This window comes from Rana temporaria, chromosome 3, assembly GCF_905171775.1.
Source record: "Rana temporaria chromosome 3, aRanTem1.1, whole genome shotgun sequence".
NCBI classification, from domain to species: Eukaryota; Metazoa; Chordata; class Amphibia; order Anura; family Ranidae; genus Rana; species Rana temporaria.
In genome coordinates, this window is record NC_053491.1 from 99,643,040 (window position 1) to 99,662,639 (window position 19,600).

The 19,600-nt window shown below is 43.9% G+C and overlaps 1 protein-coding gene across 3 annotated transcripts in view; it reads right to left on the bottom strand.

Moving 5' to 3' along the window:
* Positions 1-367: 367 nt before the first annotated feature.
* TBC1D2B (TBC1 domain family member 2B) overlaps positions 368-19,600 on the bottom strand; it is a 94,374-nt gene continuing 75,141 nt past the window's right edge. For all 3 annotated transcript variants that reach the window (XM_040343085.1, XM_040343087.1, XM_040343086.1), the window contains 4 exons: positions 7,737-7,854; positions 5,847-6,032; positions 3,498-3,619; positions 368-1,358 (listed from right to left, as the gene is read on the bottom strand). In XM_040343085.1, coding sequence (XP_040199019.1) covers positions 1,163-1,358; positions 3,498-3,619; positions 5,847-6,032; positions 7,737-7,854 — 622 coding nt within the window. In that variant the 3' untranslated portion in view covers positions 368-1,162. The remainder of the gene's footprint in view (positions 1,359-3,497; positions 3,620-5,846; positions 6,033-7,736; positions 7,855-19,600) is intronic.

Here is a 19,600-nt window from a genome sequence, read left to right on the forward strand (position 1 = left end):
TCATGTAAGTGGTTAATAAACTGGAGAGTGCAAAATCTGGTGCAGCTGTGCATGATAGCCAATCAGCTTCTAACTTCAGCTTTAACAAAAAAAGTCTAGAAGCTGATTGGTTGCTATTTAGAGCTGCACCAAACTTTGCACTCTCCAGTTTTAGTAAATTAACCCTATTGTGTGTCAAGATATTGCAGCGTGGTCCAATGGGGCTTTTAATGCTGCTTAGGCGACAATGCTCTATGAATATTCATGGGCCATATTACAGTGTTGTCACCCATTCACAGGAAGGGAAACCATAACTGATAGTTTCACAAGTCATTGCCTTTGTGATGTGGACAGTATTACAATTTTTTTTTTTTTTTATTTCAGTCCGAGTTACACTTAATTATAACTATTTAATAACAAGATGAAGAAGAGTGGTTAAATTACTTTGGTCCTAGATTTATCCAGCATGTTACCCCCTGATTGTTCTGGGTACAAGTAGACCAACATTTTTCTAATACTGCTTCAGTTAATGTTGTTTACATATTCAAAGTATTACAATGATACACGGAAGGTCAATGAAAGTATAAAAAAATTAACAAAATATAGAAAAAAATACTTATATCAGTTATAGATACAAAAAAAGTATCAGAAATCGGAACGCCTGGAATTATAGTGAAGAACAGAACGGCTGACAAGCATATCCAAGTGCTTTGAGTCGTATTTTATCCAGGTAGAAGCAAGCCGTTTTGATGAGTCTTGCTTTGCCTACTACAAATACTGCTTATGCAAAGTGCCATAATCATCAGCAATCTTCTTTTACTGATCTGAGCATTAGAAACAGAAATATGATTAGTTGACAGCATGATAGATAAGTCTGCATATTTTCCTTTCTTACTGCAGGAAGGCCAACCACCAGAGGACATATAGGCTTCGTATTAAACATTGTCCATCTTGGACAAGAGAATTTTCTTGTAACAGTGGTCTGACACATATTACCCCTTTTACCCTTTAATGGGTTCAAAGGTTGGCTTCAGAGAATGTGTTCAGGTGATTTTGGCCACAGCAGACACCTGAAGGAAAGATTCCATTACTTTGAAATACGCCCAGCGTTATTTCCAAAGGTTATTCAGGACTATCTATGAGCAGATACTTTATAAATGTCTTCTGTAGCACCTGCCACAGCTTAACTGTCTTCATCATCATCACTGATGAGGTCTCTTCTCTCTGGGTTGGTCTCTCGCTCTCTTATGAAATCTGCACGTATGGCTTCGAGTTCAGACAGCTCCAGACGCACTTTCTCCAAATGGTATGTGCGGCGGTTGCGGATCTGGCGTAATGGAAATGGATTCATGTCCACAAATGCAATGTTGCCAAGTTTTCTGAAATTCATAAGAAACATTCCAAAGTCACAATGCAATTTTATTTTTATCTAATGGATTGTGGTAACAATGTAATTACATTCCTCTACAGACTAGTAAACTACAATTGTCTGAAAATCAAAAAAACAAAAACACTACAAGTGTCTTTATTACAAAAATAAAAATTAATGTCCCGATTCCATGTACACAAAAGCCCGGATTCAGAAAGCAGTTAAGACGGCGTATCTCCAGATACGCCGTCGTAACTCTGAGTGCGGGCCGTCGCATCTCGGCGTCTGATTCATAGAATCAGATACGCCTCGATGTTGCCTGGATACGAGCGGCGTAAGTCTCCTACGCCGTCGTATCTTAGGGTCCAATATTTACGCTGACCGCTAGGGGCGCTTCCCTAGACTGCCGAGTCGAATATGCAAATTAGGTAGATACGCCGATTCAGAAATGTACGTCCGCCCGGCGCATTTTTTTACGTTGTTTACGTAAGGCTTTTTCCGGCGTAAAGTTACCCCTCATAAAGCAGGGGTAAGTCATGTTAGGCATGGACGTCGGAAACGTACGAACAGCGTCGTATTTTACGTCGTTCGCGAATAGGGCTGTACGCAAGTTACGTTCACGTCGAAAGCATTGACAGTTTGCGGCGTAATTTAGAGCATGCGCACTTGGAAACGTTCGCGGACGGCGCATGCGCCGTTCGTAAGAAACGTCAATTACATGGGGTCACAAGTAATTTAAATAAAACACGCCCACATCATCCACATTTGAATTAGGCGTGCTTAACGTTAGGCAATACACTCAAACATAGAAAAAAAAACTGACATCAGTGCACTATATAAAGTAGGCACAGTGGTAAATAGCAAAAGCGGAGGTCCAGACATTAGAGATCCGTGAGGCACGGCCCATCAATGGTCAAGCAAGAGTAATACAATCAGTGCTGTGAGAGGGTTAGCAGACTAGCCAACCATATACCCCAAATTTTGTGGAAGGTTTAGTTCCGTTTCCGGAGTTCAAAAGTAAGTTTATACAGTGGAATAGCGTCATTAATAAGTTTTAACCAGAGGGATTTCAGAGAGGTCTGTGCGCCCTTCCAGGACAGTAAAATTGCTTTTTTAACAAATGCCTAATAGGCAGTTCTTGGGATGGATTATGTTTGGGAGCCCTAGCGCCAATGAGATGAAAGCACCCACTTCTTCCCAGAAGTCCCGGAGTACCGGGCATGTCCAGAAGCAGTGTAAGAATTCGGCCTCCCGGCCACAGCCGCGGAAACAGGCAGCTGAGGGCAGGAGACCCATCTTGTGTAACCTGGAGTGAGGTGGGTTTGATGGAAAATTTTGACCTGTATGATGCAGTCCCGGGAAGCAATAACAGAGGTTTTATACGCATCACAAAATTCTGATCAGTCCTCTCCTACCAGGGAGATGTCCAGAAAGGTCCATTTTACCTGAGCTTTGTGAAATCTGGGGTTAAAGTCAGTCATTAGGGCTGCATAATCGGTGGAGACAAGTTAAGTGGGATCTGGCTGTCTGAGCAGTTTTTCCAACGGGGGCAGGTCAGTGGGATCATCCAGGAAGCCAAACTGGGCACGAATAGCGTGCCTAAACTGGTAGTAATAAAATAGGTACGATCTTGGTAGATCGAAGTCTAAACGTAGCTGAGAAAAAGATTTAAAGCCCTGAGCGTTGTACAGGTGGCATAAATATTTAACCCCCCTGGAGTATCAGCGATTGGGATCAGGAAGGGAGTATAGTTCCCGCAGATTAGGGTTAAATCACAGGGGGTTGTTGGGAGATTTCAGCCAGGTGTGCCTGGATACATTTGTGACAATATAAAACGGAAAGAGGAAAGGGAAGTGGCAAGTAGGGAGGTTCCGGGGGGATCAGGGACCCGGCCTCTGTAGATAATATTATGTAGGGTTTCCAGAGAAGATGCGATGGCTCCCTCCGTGGAGGTACAGGCATTGGCCGGAATCTGGCCCAGCCAATCGTGGATGTGCACCAACTGGGATGCCAAATAATATAGAAAGAATTTGGGAAATGCCAGGCCTGCCAAGTGCGCTGGCAACCGTAGTGTTTCAAGTGCTACCTTGGGGGAGCCACCCTTCCACAGGAAAGTAATTCATATTCTTTCTAGCAGCAGGAAACATACCTCGAATCAAGAATTGTCCGGCTAAAATATCGAAGATACTTAAATATCGAAGTAGAGTCTTGGATTTTTAATATTTCCTCCTCTTTGTATTTAAACAGCCCCAGGGCAAAGCGAAAGATCACCTAAAATATGGACAAGAAATTGAAGAGGTTATCAGAAAAGGATTTCACTGGAGTGAATACGACGGCTAAAAAAGATTTGATTAAAAAAACAGCATTAAAGAGCAACTCCACACATTGTGGGTAAAATTAGAATATCTTGTGTGTCCTTTCCATTTTTTTAGTGTATGTCACCACACTGAGTGAGATCATCATTTACTTCTATAGAGAATCCACTATGGTTGTCAAAGAGGCAATGACCCAATGAATGATTAAAGTGTAAGTCCACCATAAAACTAAAATCCCTGCATCTACAGACATGCACATTCTAACACCAACCTATCTAGCGCTATAAAGAAGAAATCAGTATACATACCTTTTCTGAAGCTGAACCGATCTCCAGCGGGGAAAGCTCTGCAGAGGACACAGCTGACAATGGCTGTGAAATGAATGGAAAGTGACATCACCCATAGAGTTACTATGGAGCTTCTGTTGTCGGATGTGTCCTCTGCACCCGCCTCCACAGCGAAGCCGCGGCTGACAGCTCAGTGTGGGATCGGGACTGATAGCCTGCAGAAAAGGTATTGTAACAGAATGACCCATGACACCCAGAGACTTTTGAAGGATGAGGGGTACTCCTGTGCCAGGGTGACTAATAACTCTTGGGTCTAGGGTCATCCTGTGCCCCTTTTGAGCATAGGGTGACTGCAAAATATTAATTATAAATTACATGAGATGGGACATTACTGATAATTCATGTTTTGCAGGATATCTTGGAATTTTACAGGTTGTTAAAGTCTGACTCCAAATGGAGTGTTTTCATTCAATGGGGGGACACATGCTTTTGAGGTGTTAATTGCGTAGACTCCTGAAAGACATTCCATTGTCCATTGTGTGATGCTAATACTGTGTTGTGTCTATTGTACTGATTAAGTCTGGAATGTCAGATGTCTCCTTTCAGGGGTAGGGAATTAGCATGTCAATTATGTTTAGTAAAGGAATGTGTTTGTGTGAAACGTCTATTGATGATAATATGTGATAGGAATAACAGGTGAGGGGAACTTGTCAAACTGTAGTAATTAACCCCTCTAAATGCGGAGACGGGACATGTGGGGGATGACTAATTAATCAACTCAACTGAATGTTATTGTCTAAGAGAGTGTGTATTGAAGTGCCGTGTGGGTGGAGTTGATTCATTGTTCACTTGGGTTCTAAAACTGTATATAAGAAAGCCATGATACCATTAAAGTTCATTCATACATTTTGAATCCAGTAACAGAGCTGTGTGGAAGTCTCATTATTCTGGGAAATGGGATGGATCGTGTCTGATGTCTGCTAGATTGTGGAGTGTCAGATAAGCTGTCGTGGGGCTATGGAATGGGAATATCGTAAATGGTGGTGACCGTTACAGGTATGTATACTGATTTTTTTTTTCTTCACTGGGTTAGATAGGTTGGCGTTAGATCGTCAAAGACTGTAGATACAGGGATTTTAGTTTTAGGGTGGACTTCTACTTTAAATGCAGTCACATCAAATGGAGTTTTCATTATGTATCCTTTTCTACTTGATGATACAAGGCAGGATGGATCCATGCTTTCATATTGTTTACGCCAAATTCTGACCCTACCATCTGAATGCTGCAGCTGAAATCGAGACTCATCAGATCAGGCAACATTTTTCCAGTCTTCTAATGTACAATTTTGGTGAGCCTGTGTGAATTGTAACCTTAGTTTCCTGTTCTTAGCTGACAGGAGTGGCACCCGGTGTGGTCTTCTGCCGTGGTAACCTATCTGCTTCAAGGTTCAATGTGTTGTGTGTTCAGAGATGGTATTCTGCATACCTTGGTTGTAATGAGTGGTTATTTGAGTTACTGTTGCCTTTCTATCATCTCAAACCACTCTGCCCAATCTTGTCCACACAACAGACACTCACTTGATATTTTCTCTTTTTCGGACCATTCTCTGTAAACCCTATAGACGATTGTACATGAAAATTCCAGTAGATTAGCAGTTTTTGAAATACTCAGACCAGCCTGTCTGGCACCAACAACCATGCCACGTTCAAAGTCACTTAAATCCCCTTTCTTCCCCATTTTGATGCCCCGTTTGAACTTCTAAATGCCTAAAAATGTATCGAGTTGCTGCCATATGATTGGCGGATTAGCAATTTGTGTTACCAAGCAATTGAACAGGTATGCCTAATAAAATGGCCGGCGAGTGTATATCAATCATAGCAAAGACTTTTTTATTACCTTTGACCCTTCATACAGGAAAGAGTCCCAAATTCTGAAGAAGATGTCACTGACCACACTATCCACAAACACCACCAGGAACCAGTTAAATGTGATCAGTGTGTAATCCACATTGTGCTGCTCAAAATGAGCGCAGAGACGGGGCAGCTTTTCACTCATGAGATCCTTGAAAACCCTCTGATCCACCTGCAGATAAAAATTAAATAAAAATTACAAATATTAAAAGAAAAAGTTTTATACTTTTGAATAGGCACACTTGCGAATGGTCCAGACACCGATTACATACAAGAAAGCCAGCAGGACCGATCACAATTAGCTGCGGGAGCCAGCAGCCTTCCATTATTTTCATTGTCGGAAGCCCCTGCTGGGGTTCTCCCATGTAATCAGTATTTGGCGTATTCATAAGTGTGAATGTGGCCTAAATGAAAGCTGAAAGAAGGTGAATATTTAGTGCCTATGCATAACTGCAGGACCACTAAAACGTTGTCTGGAGTGTGAGCAACAAGAATCAACATAGACCATCATCTGGCCCAATACAGTCTTTATATATTGGAAGGCCATGGAACACACCATAAGTTTATGTGCTTATAAGAAACATTCGTTTTAAAGGGGTTGTAAAGGTTCGTTTTTAATTCTAAATAGGTTTCTTTAAAGTTTGTGCATTGTTTGTTCACTTACCTTTTCCTTCAATTTCCCTTATAAATGTTTTTTTTCTTTGTCTGAATTTTTCACTTCCCGTTCCTCCTCAGTAAGCTTGCCCCCATCATCCGAGCCGTTCTGGCTGGGGGTTAGTCAGCCAGAACAGCTTACTGAGGAGAAACAGGAAGTGAGAAATTCAGACAAAGAAAAAAAAACATTTAGAAGGAAAAGGGAGGTGAACCAACAATACACTAGCTTAAAGGAACCTATTTAGAAAATAAAAACCTTTACAACCCCTTTAAGTCATTTTGCTAGTCCTTGTTATTCATATACACTTTATACCAGTATAGTATGTCCAGCCAAAACGTTTTCTTTTAGTTTTGAACAAAGTGAAGAATTAGGGCCCCTTTTGGGTTACTGCTGTTTACGGCCTTGTTTAAAAGGATACGTTCACCTTTGTACAAAAAAATATAAAAATGTATAATAAACTAGTCATCAAAGCTGCAAAAAAAAAAAAATGTATAATAAATGCACATCTTTTTGCAGGTAAGAAAATGTACATTTATTATTTTTTGTATTAGGAGACTGTAAAGCATTCTACCAGTGATCAGGAGATCACTGGTGCCATGCAGGTCTCCTGCACACTGTCAGTGTATCTGCTTACCTGTACATCCCTTACAGGTAAGCCGATACTCGCTGACAGGAAGAACTACCACAGTGCTGTGGTAGTCACTGAGAACTACAAGCCAACAGCCGCTAGTTTATTCACACACACAGCTCGGTGTATGAATGACGCGGCCGTGTGGGTGGAGTCTGCTATCAAAAACTGACAGCTAGTATGGGGAACTTCTCCCTGTACTGCTGCCACAGAGAGGAGGGGAGCAGCGAGCGGCGGCTGCTGCACTGGGAACATGCTACATCTTCCACCCTAAAATTGTGTGGAACAGGTTTCCAAAGGTGAACTTATCCTCCAACAGTCTTTGGATTTGTGTTCATGGTGTCAGTTTGACATGCTTTTGAGATCATTCATAATTCAATAATAGGTATGTTTGACCTGCTTTAAACGGGTTTTGTACTCCCAAATATTTCAACGGAAATGCAAAGCCTTCTTGCCGTGAACGGCGACCATGCATCTGTCTAAATTCAGGGCACAATCATCATTGCTCATATGCGTGTACTTTCTGCCAATTACATTACCCTTTTCTTTTTAGAGTTGAATAATAAACATGTTTGTAGAACAGAAACCCATACCTGGGATCCCAGAAGTGTTTTGGTGTAATAATCTCGTGGCATGAACACCTCTACAATCGTAACCAGGCACCAAAATGCATCTTCCTGGTCAAGGTAAAGGAGTGCTATGGCGGCCAACCTAGAACAAAGGGCAAATGGTGTTATATACACAAGACCCAGTAACCTGATAAATTGACAACAGTTAAAGAGAAACATTAACAATTGGACTTACACAAAATGCTTTATTTTTGTTCTTAATTGAAGATTTACTGATGAACAATTTAATTACCATTCTTTTATTAAAAAAAAAAAAAAAAATACAGGGAATGCTGCTGCTGAACTCATTCTGAAAATGCTAGTTGCTGTTCTGTCTCTGGCTTCAATACTTTCACAGAAACAAACCTAGAGTGGTTTTGCAGCAAATAAAGTCAGAGGAAAATTAAAACTCCTGATCTGCAAACTGGTTCTGGGTCAGTGTCTCAGGCGGGAACAAACCCAATGGGTTATTATGACAACCAGAAAACTAGCATTTTCAAGAGAAGGTCAGCAATGGTAACCCCACCCTTTTGTCTTTGCCTAAACTGTGGGATACTGTTATTTGTTACTCTAAGGCCCCGTACAGACGAGCGGACAGTCCGCTGAAAACGGTCCACCGGACCATTTTCAGCGGACATGTCCGCTCGGAGATTTCTGTTTGATGGTTGTACACACCATCAAACAGAAATCCGCCCGGACAGGATACGCGGTGACGTGCCGCGACGATGACGTGGCGACGTGCGCGGCCCTGGAAGGTCAATGCTTCCAAGCATGCGTCGAATCACTTCGACGCATGCGAGGGCTTTCGGCCGAGCGGACATATCCGGTGAGTCTGTACAGACGACCGAACATATCCGACGGACAGGCTTCCAGCGGACATGTTTCTTAGCATGCCAAGAAACATTTGTCCGCTGGAAACCTGTCCGATCCGCCGGACAATTGTCCGGTCGGCCGTACACACGACCGAACATGTCTGCTGAAACTGGTCCGCGGACCAGTTTCAGCGGACATGTTCGGTCGTGTGTACAGGGCCTAATGCACACTCCAGAGTCGGTAGACAGCATGTGTTATAGGTATGAGACCAGGAAGCTGGCAAGGCAACAACTGTCAGGCTTCACATCTGTAACACGAAGCTTCAAGCAAATTAATTAAAGCCAATTAAGGGAGCAATCAGAGTAAGGGCTCTTTCACACGGGCGGACCGTTCAGGTCCGCCTGCCAATTTTTTAGGGGGACCTGAACGGGCGCTCCATGTTCCTCTATGGAGTGACGGATGACCCGCTCCGATCCGCCAAAGTGTGATGGAGGAAAACCCTATTTTCCATCCGTCTGGCGGATCGGATGACAACGGACTCTACGGTCCGGCGTCATCCGATCCCCCATAGGGGAGAGCGGCGCTCTGACAGGTCGGTCCCTGCACAGTGTGCAGAGACAGACCTGTCATCTGCCGGCTCAGCGGGGATCGACGGAGCGATCCCCGCTGAGCAAAGCGGAGCCCGAAAACGGTCTCCCCCGTGTGAAAGAGCCCTTAGCCTGCACTATTAAAATAAAAGTTAATGTTTTAAATAAATACACTTGTGATTGATTATCTATAAACAATCAGATAATTAAGTCAAGAATAGTGGAATAATAGAAATGAGAAGAACTCTGATCCTGCCAGAGAGGAGGGTGAGTGCAGTTTGGGGATGCGGCTAGGCTTGGCACCATGGTACATCCTAAATATGGGTGTGACATTTAACACGGTATGGAAGGTGGAGTTAGCCTTAAAAAAACATATATACTAGGTAGATACTTTTTTTTTTTTTTTTTGGTCCTTGCTATAGTAAAAAAATAATAATAATAATATGCACAAAACCACAACATATTCCCCTAATGTGTCAGTATTAAGAAATGGCTAAGCTTGTAATGTAAATGGAATGCAGCCCCTTTGAAGGACCTGCATATACTTGCAGAACAGTTAATTTAGCAAACTGACAGCAATGACTTTGACTAGAAGCAAGACATTAAAGGATCGGCCTCTAACAGAAAATTAAACAATGATATAAATAAAGCAATTTTACCCAAAGCAACAAAATCATTTCCTTTTTTAGATAAATGATGGAATAGGGTGGAATTTGGTTGTCAGGGGCAGGGATACAAACACAAGAGCTTGGAAGCCACAATTATTTTGTACACTTGACAACTTCAATTTGTCAGCCTGTTTCCGATGGACCGGCGAATGCCGTCTGACATTTGGCCTGTGTGCAGAAATCTCTCTATGCTGAAATTTGACCGTTCACACCGGCTGCCATGCAATTTGAAGAATTAACATCTACAAAGCCTTTGACACCCAGGTTTAGGATCATGTAACTAGAACAGGATGAACTGACAACTTTCACTGCTTCCATCCTGTTCTTAGGACTTGTGGCGACCTATGTTCTTCGTCACTGGATAAACACAGGTCATTTCTTGCACACAGAAAACTATTTTTTCCATAAGCTTGTTCACACCACAAAGCTGTGGTGTAGTGATGCAAAATGCAGTATATCAACACTGGATGGCACCGCATGCCACCGTACAGCAGCACAACGCACATAGCTGCTGTGCAGTGACATGAATGAACTATAGGGGCGGATTTACTAAAACTGGAGAGTGCAAAATCTGGTGAAGCTCTGCATAGAAACCAATCAGCTTTCAGGTTTTTTTTCCAAAGCCTGATTAAACAAGCTGAAATTAGAAGCCGATTGGCTACCATGCACAGCTGCACTAGATTTTGCACTCTCCAGTTTTGGGAAAACAACCCCTTGGAGAAGCTGTGATGCATCTTCAACAGTACAGAACAAATTCAGTTAAAAGGAGACCAACTACTATTATATATTCTGTACACTCCTTTAGCTTGGGATAATATTTGTAAAAAATACAATAAAACCTTGGATTGCGAGTAGCGTTTCGCAGTACGAGACGTTTTTTTCCCTCTAAAATCCTGACTCGATTTACGAGCGTTGTCTCGCAAGACGAGCAGGATTCAAGCCTCTGGGGTGAATCGCATGTGGCCAGAGGTGGGGGGGGGGGGGGCTGGTGAAGCTCGGAGATACTCAGAAACACTTTGTTCCCGAGTGTCTTTGAGCGTTTGAGTGTCTCTGGCGCCCCCCCACCTCTGGCCACATGCGGTACTGCATACACTAGCAGTGACACTGGAATGAATTAGCAGAGTTTCCATAGATTCCTATGGGGAAACTTTCTTTGATATACGAGTGCTTTGGATTACAAACATGCTTCTGGAACGAATTATGCTCGTAATCCAAGGTACTACTGTATAAATCAGTTTAAAAAAAAAAAAAAAAAACACATCGCACTTCACTAAAATTATTGTTCTGCAGAAATTAAACCTTTAACTACTGAGAATCTATACTTATGAATCAGTATTTTATTGCCTGCTCAAGCAGCTCTTCTTTTTCTCTTATTATTAAAAACACGTCAAAAAATCTTACTGTAAGGCTAGGCATAAGAGGATAGATTTTCTCCCCAAAATGGTTTATGAAGTGTTTCATTTCTTTCTATTGGTTAATAGGGACAGTTTTACGATCGTTTTCAAGCAGAGTGACAAGAAAAATCAAAGCAGAGGGATGGAAAATTGTTCTTGTTTCCTATCTGAACGAATGGAATTCGAATTGTTGGTAATGTGGGTGCATACTTTATTTTAATGCACATGTTCTTGGTAAAGTTTGACCTTGAAGTAGAACTTTTGCTGTCTGAACCGTTGTTAGTTTTATGTATGGTATGTGGTAGGGTCACAGGCATAAACATTACATCCCAGATTCGAATGTTAAAATTCAAACCCATTTTTTTTTTAACAACAAACATGTTATACTTACCTGCTGTTCACAATAGAAGCCCCAATCCTCCTCTTTTTGCCCCCCCCCCCAACAATGCTCCTGGCTCCTCCCCCACCCAATGCAGAGAATGCATGAAAGTAAAAAAAAAAAAAAAAAAAAACTTCAGTCTTTAGAACCACGTTAAGGGTTTTCTAACAACATTTGTTCAGTCACTGTTGGTATTGTGTGCTCAGATTTTTCAGAATTCCTATACAAATGTTTACATAAGATTCTACTTGTGTATGGCTAGCTTTAGGCTGCATTCACACCTGAGCGTTTTGTCGCCTGAAGCGTGAAGCTCAAAAACGCTAGAGGGGAAAAAATACATTATTCTCAATGGAGATGGTTCACATCTCCACTCCAAGACGCCGAACGCCTGAAGCTCAAACAAGTTCCGGACCCTTTTTTGTCACGCGAATTGGGCGGATTTGGGCATTTTAGATTGTTTGTATTCCCATAGAAAGTAATGGAAACGCTCGATTCAAGCGTCTAGCGCGACAACAAGCGTTTCTACGGGCGTTTTGTCGATTTAATCAATAGAACATTTCACCCAGGCAGAAGATAAAAAAAAAATCTACAAACATAGAAACAAGTGATGAAAAGATGATCATTTCTCCTATTGGCTAAAATAAAAAACGTCGGAGTTCAAAAACGTCGGAGTTCAAAAACGTCGGAGTTCAAAAACGTCGGAGTTCAAAAACGTCGGAGTTCAAAAACGTCGGAGTTCAAAAACGTCGGAGTTCAAAAACGTCGGAGTTCAAAAACGTCGGAGTTCAAAAACGTCGGAGTTCAAAAACGTCGGAGTTCAAAAACGTCGGAGTTCAAAAACGTCGGAGTTCAAAAACGTCGGAGTTCAAAAACGTCGGAGTTCAAAAACGTCGGAGTTCAAAAACGTCGGAGTTCAAAAACGTCGGAGTTCAAAAACGTCGGAGTTCAAAAACGTCGGAGTTCAAAAACGTCGGAGTTCAAAAACGTCGGAGTTCAAAAACGTCGGAGTTCAAAAACGTCGGAGTTCAAAAACGTCGGACGACGCTGTATGCAAACGCTCGAATACGCGCGACAAAACGCCGGAAAAAAATACCAAAAACGATACGCTCAGGTGTGAATGCAGCCTTAGGCTTTGAACACATGAGCTTCAGATTTTAGAAGAGCAGTTTGTATCAAACTTTTACAAAAGCACCTGCAAAGCTTTCAAAAAAGCACCCTTCACCTCTAGTTTACAATGTTAAAAACAAAAATGTAGGTAACAAAAAAGCAATTTGTTGACTAACTTTAAACAAGATACTAGCAGACATCTGAAGAATTTTAAGTAGCGCCAGAGTAAAGTCAAGCCCACCCACACCTTGTTTATTGTGACACTCAGCAAACAGGTCTGAGTACCTATAACCTCTCAAACTGGCGAAGGGCTACTTTAAAAGTTTCCAGGTTGGTTCACACCAGAACACAGGAAAGGCATCTTCCGCGGGTTTTCCAAAACACGCTAAAATGCACTGCTCTTGCAATCTGCTGCCGATGTATTTTTACCGTCCCTCCAAACAGATTGCAAACGCAGTGCATTTGCTACTTCAAATCGCATAATACCATAGTATTCATGTGCTACTTCTATGTTCTGGTGCAATATGCAGCCCATTCAAATGAATGAGCTGAAATATCGCACAGCAGGGGGGAACGCTCAGGAATCTCACAGGAATGCATGCCACATGTGATTCCGGTGCGATTCCAGTGTGGCTTGGATCTCAAGAAAGCTATACAAGCGCTATTCTGTACAGACTGTATGAATACAAGCTGCAGCCAGTGTGTACAAGGCATGAACGCCAGCTAGATAATACATACAATAATCATAACAAAAAAATGTTTTGCTTGCTCCATCAAAAAAAAAATCAATCATCAAAAAATGCTTGTGGTAAATTCAATAGATCAGTTTGATTCCATCTTGATTGAATGGAATGAAAATGTGAGCATTACGTGAAACTAAACCTAAAAAAGGGTAGAGGAGGCTTTATAAATCTCTTCTGTCAAAAGAGAGGAATTGTGACTTACAGATAAATTGCACAGAGTACCGTAAAGGACGCTGGCCACTTATTCATATATCACGGGCTGTAGGCTCCTACCTTCAGGTGATTGGACACTGGCAAGCTTTTTAAACACGTTCCAGTCCAAAGCCCCCTCTCCCCCAAGGTGCCTCCCCTATAACCCTACCCCACTCAGCAGTGGCGGTTCGTCCATAGAGGGCGCTGGAGCGCCGCCCCCTCTGGCTCTCACCGCCACTGAGTGAAATAACATAGATTCATGCATTGCACGAATCTATGTTATTTTCGCCGCTGTTATTCAGATGGTCGGCGCTCAATGTCCGGCCATCTGAATAACGCCAGCTGGTTGGCTGTACGGAAATGTCTATCAAAGCCAACAGCTCTGATAGGCTTTCCCAATACAGCCCTCGGGTCCCGGAAGCTTATTCTCGGAGCGCACAGACTGTACGCCCCTTGAATAAGATGACAGGCGTCTCAGCCAATCACGTTGGCCGGTTCTGGCTACCGGTAACCTGATTGGCTGAGACGCCTGTCAGTCATCGAGGGCGGGAGAAGACATCGTGGGACGTGGATGCCTAGAACCAGTAAAGGTAAGTGCCGGGCGGGGGGGGGGGGGGGGAAAGCAATTTACAGGGCACAGTGGGGACAATTGGCACAGCGGCGACCATTAAAGGGCTGCGTTTAATGGCATGGCACAGTGGTGACAATGTATGGCACAGTGGTGACAATGGATGGCACAGTGGCTGCGTTTAAAGGCATGGCACAGTGGTGACAATGGATGGCACAGTGGTGACAATGGATGGCACAGTGGCTGCATTTAATGGCATGGCACAGTGGTGACAATGTATGGCACAGTGGCTGCGTTTAATGGCATGGCACAGTGGTGACAATGGATGGCACAGTGGTGACAATGGATGGCACAGTGGCTGCGTTTAATGGCATGGCACAGTGGTGACAATGGATGGCACAGTGACTGCGTTTAATGGCATGGCACAGTGGTGACAATGGATGGCACAGTGACTGCGTTTAATGGCATGGCACAGTGGTGACAATGGATGGCACAGTGACTGCGTTTAATGGCATGGCACAGTGGTGCAAATTGATGGCACAGTGACTGCATTTGATGGCATGGCACAGTGACTGCGTTTAATGGCATGGCACAGTGGTGCGAATTGATGGCACAGTGACTGCATTTGATGGCATGGCACAGTGGTGCAAATTGATGGCACAGTGGCTGCATTTGATGGCATGGCACAGTGGTGCAAATTGATGGCACAGTGGCTGCGTTTGATGGCATGTAACAGTGGCTGCGTTTGGGCACAGTGAGACTGCAATTTTTTTTTCTTTGCGCCCCCCCAAAAAATTTGGACCAGCCGCCACTGCCACTCAGAGTCATTCGATTTGTAGCAAGCAATGCAAAGTAACAAGGTGAGTTTATGGAGGGTGTCCTGTGATCTGTACTGTACTCTTAAGATAAGGAATTTACAGGCAAGTCAAAATACCTCCAATCTTAATTGTACAGTACAAGACCCAGGCATCCTACACCATGAAACATCTGGAGTATTGAATACAAGGGTGGCCAACAACTAGACAGATGGAGCTGTGCCAATGGGCCCAAAAACAACAGAGGTAAAAGTGCAGCTGCAAGACCATGTGGGCGAAAGATTGGACCTTTACCTGGTAATACTTTAAAAAAGTATGAACGGAAGACCAGATGGTGGCCTAACAGTGTCGGGCTAAAGACGCGTCTGGTACCTAAAGGCCCAGGACACTCCAACAGATCTGGTGGAGTGGGTGCAGAAGTTTTTTCCTTTTGAGCATAATCTCCTCTAATCAAATGTTTTTTCCACCATGCAATGATGAATTTTTAAAAAAAAGGTTGCTCCTTGCAAGGTCTGGAGGAAAGACCATACAGGGAATCCATTTTTCCAATGGAAGAAGTAGCTTTTAGGTACATTCTAATGGCTCAGAGGATGTCCAGGCAATGTAGAGAGACTTCCTTTGGATACATCATTAGGAGAAGGGCACAAAGATGGCAGAACATCATCCTCATTGGGATGGAATGCGGAAACCACTTCTGGAAGAAAGGGTGGTCTATGGCATAAAACAAGCATGTTGCTGTGAAATATGAGGAAGGGATCTTTACAGGAAAGAGCTGCCAGGTCAGAGATAAGTCTGACAGATGTGATGGCTACTCAGAAAAGCTACTTTACTAGCAACAATCTCCCTAATGGGTTCCCAGGAAAGCAATGTGCTGCAAAGGGGGGGTCTGATATGAGAAATACCTTTAATAAAAGTTTTTTTTATAAGGGAATGTGAAGCCTATGGAAAAGCATGGATAATGTCAAAACCTGCACTTCCAGGGTGCAAAGAGCAAGATTCTGGTCTACACCTGTTTGTAGGAAGGCCAGAATGTGAGTAATCTCTGGGACTGAAGTGACTGCAAGTTGATAGCAAGCAAAGTAAGATTTCCAGGTATGATAATAATTCTTCCTATAAGACCCCTCAATCCTTCAAGACCTGGGTTCCAACAGCCATGTTGGTAAAGCCAGACTGTGAAGCAGGATGGAATAGAGGGTCTTGAGACAGCAGATCTGGCCTGTTGGGAAAGTATGTCTGTGTACCAGGTTCTCCTAGGCCAGTTTGGTATCAAAAGAATCACTGTTTTCCGGTCTTGCTCTATTTTATGGAGCAGGCGAGGAACAATCCAAGGCTAGAACTAGAGGATCCCTGGTTCTGGATACCAACAGAGGAAGTTTGTGGTTATATGTGGAGGCTACAATGTCCAGGTCCACAGTCCCCCATTTTTGGCATATCAGTTTAAACACATCTGGGTGAAGAGATCATTCCCCTGAGATCAGTGTTAAAACCAGGTCCTGCACCATTATTCTGAGTTTGAGTATTGTGCGGCCTTCAGCAAATATGTTTGCCTGCCGTTTAGAATTGGCTACCTTTTATCTGGTCTCTGCCATAGCTACAAGTGGGGGTATTCCCCTATGGCAGTCATCACTAAATGGTAGACCACGGTCCGCCACAAGTCACGGTTCTTTTTGGACCAGCCTGCCATTTAGGAGCCCGTTCAACTGTCCTCACTGCTGTCATCATCAAGCTGACATTGGTGGCGAGACAGCTCCGCATGGACGGCGGGAGGCAGGAGGCCGATATCAAAGGCAGTACAGCTCCAGATGGAGGGCAGGAGTTCACGTTAATTAGCAGGTTATTGGTTGCTAGTAACCAATCACAAGCTGGTTACTAGGGAAAGTTCTGCAGATCCCACCCTCCTTCCGGAGCTGTCCTGCTTCTGATGTCAGCCTCCTGTCTTCCGCCGTCCAATGCAAAGCTTTCCTGACACCAGTGTCAGCTCTAGACTGATGTGTCTCCCGCCTTGTGTAGGTAGGACATTAAATATAGCTGTTGCTGCTGTGAATGATGTGGATAACGCCGAGGATGATATATGAAGGGGGGCTGAAAACAGGAATGTGAAAAGGGTAGTGGGGCTGAGGACTGGAATGTAAAGGGGTAGTGGGGCTGAGGACTGGAATGTAAAGGGGTAGTGGGGCTGAGGACTGGAATGTAAAGGGGTAGTGGGGCTGAGGACTGGAATGTGAAAGGGGTAGTGGGGCTGAGGACTGGAATGTGAAAGGGGTAGTGGGGCTGAGGACTGGAATGTGAAAGGGGTAGTGGGGCTGAGGGCTGGAATGTAAAGGGGTAGTGGGGCTGAGGACTGGAATGTAAAGGGGTAGTGGGGCTGAGGACTGGAATGTAAAGGGGTAGTGGGGCTGAGGACTGAAATGTGAAAGGGGTAGTGGGGCTGAGGACTGGAATGTGAAAGGGGTAGTGGGGCTGAGGACTGGAATGTGAAAGGGGTAGTGGGGCTGAGGGCTGGAATGTAAAGGGGTAGTGGGGCTGAGGGCTGGAATGTAAAGGGGTAGTGGGGCTGAGGGCTGGAATGTAAAGGGGTAGTGGGGCTGAGGACAGGAATGTAAAGGGGTAGTGGGGCTGAGGACTGGAATGTAAAGGGGTAATGGGGCTGAGGACTGAAATGTGAAAGGGGTAGTGGGGCTGAGGACTGAAATGTGAAAGGGGTAGTGGGGCTGAGGACTGGAATGTGAAAGGGGTAGTGGGGCTGAGGGCTGGAATGTAAAGGGGTAGTGGGGCTGAGGACTGGAATGTGAAAGGGGTAGTGGGGCTGAGGACTGGAATGTGAAAGGGGTAGTGGGGCTGAGGACTGGAATGTGAAAGGGGTAGTGGGGCTGAGGACAGGAATGTAAAGGAGTAGTGGGGCTGAGGACAGGAATGTAAAGGGGTAGTGGGGCTGAGGACAGGAATGTACTGAATTTTAATTCAATACCCCTGCCCTCTGGGCTACTCAGAGTGAGGTGTGGGAGATTGGGTAAGCATGTTTGGTAGGAGTAGGCAGTAACCCAGGTGTAGACTATCCTGAAAAAAATCCTTGCGGCAAAATGATTGGAGAAAAAGCCTCAATACCTTACTGTATAATGTTTCTAGGCGAAAGCAGTGTTAAACTGTGAGACCAGCGGTACGATGTAACATCAGACTATCCAGATGAAGTTCTGAGCAGCTAAATTTTAGTGCCAAGTTTGAAAAGTTTACACTCTAAAGTGAATACATTCCAAACATAGCCCAGTTTTAAACAGGAAGGCCCCTTTAACACAGAGCAGACTCCGTTCCAATCAGCAGGGGAACCGCTCACAGATCCCCTGCTCATCAGAGCAAAGTGGGAAGATGATAGGCAGCGGTTTAAACAGGACTCTGCTGTCCGTTTACACCCAACTACCTCCAATCTGATCCACTTAGATGAAGGTGGGTGGATCCCTTTCCGTTTGTTTTTAGGGGACTGTATTGGATTGGGGGTATGCAGGTTTAAACAGACACAATTCCGTTTACACCTGGAGGTCCATAGGGGTGAATGGAACGTCCAATCAGGTCCTCCTGAAAACCTGCATAGGAAAAAATGTTACTGCGCTGATCTAATTATCCAGAGGGTTTAGTCTCTGGAAATGTGAGCTGTGACTTAATATAATACACCCTCAACCATAAGTGGAATATATATATCAGGGCCACAATGTGCCCAATCTTAAATGTGAGTAACCTAAATACAACTGATGGAACGGTTGTGTGAAAAGGGCCCAACAGTCAAAGATACAGGGTGACCCTATCCACAACGCTGGAATGTATATAAAGTCCAGGCTTCATCCATCACTGTGGGCATACCCCTCAAGGTGTCTTCAGGGACTGGGTTCCATGGTGATAGACCACGTACCTAGACCTGTATAGCACCGTGCGGCTAACTGCGTGTTGCACCAACTGTCAGCGTATGCAATCCACGGAGGATTCTGTGCCTGAAGAAACATTACAGGCCGTCCTCACAGTGAGGATACATTTATCTTGATGCACTGCTTCTGTGAAGACAGTGAGAGTTGATTGGAAAATCGGAAGAGAACATAAGAAAAATAATAAAACTAGTGAAGCAGTTTTTTTCTAGAAGATGATGTCCATCACCTACAGAAACTAGCAAAGAAACTGTGGACTCACGGAGAGGGGTAGGGTTATAGGGGAGTGGCTGGGGGGCTTGCCATTGTCCAATCACCTTAGGGTACAGTGCCTATAACCCATGGTGCCTGTGTCCTGTACTGTAAAATTAACTGCTTTACTTGTCTGTTATCAAATGTTTTCAACTGCCTGAAGTGCTTATGCAGTGCACACTCCCAGCATTTGTAAGATGCTGCAAATGGAGTCAGGTTTCAGGGCCATGTTACTCCAGTGTGCATGTGTAGGGACTATCCAAAGGTCCTAAAAAGGAAGATGCTAAACCCAGAATACAAAGTGATGAGGGAGAGTGTGGACCTCACATCATGAAGGAGCCATATGTTATGCCATAATGGCAAATGCTCTAGGGTAGACTGTGGATTTAGTTCCACTTCAAGAAATATTACTTTTTTGTA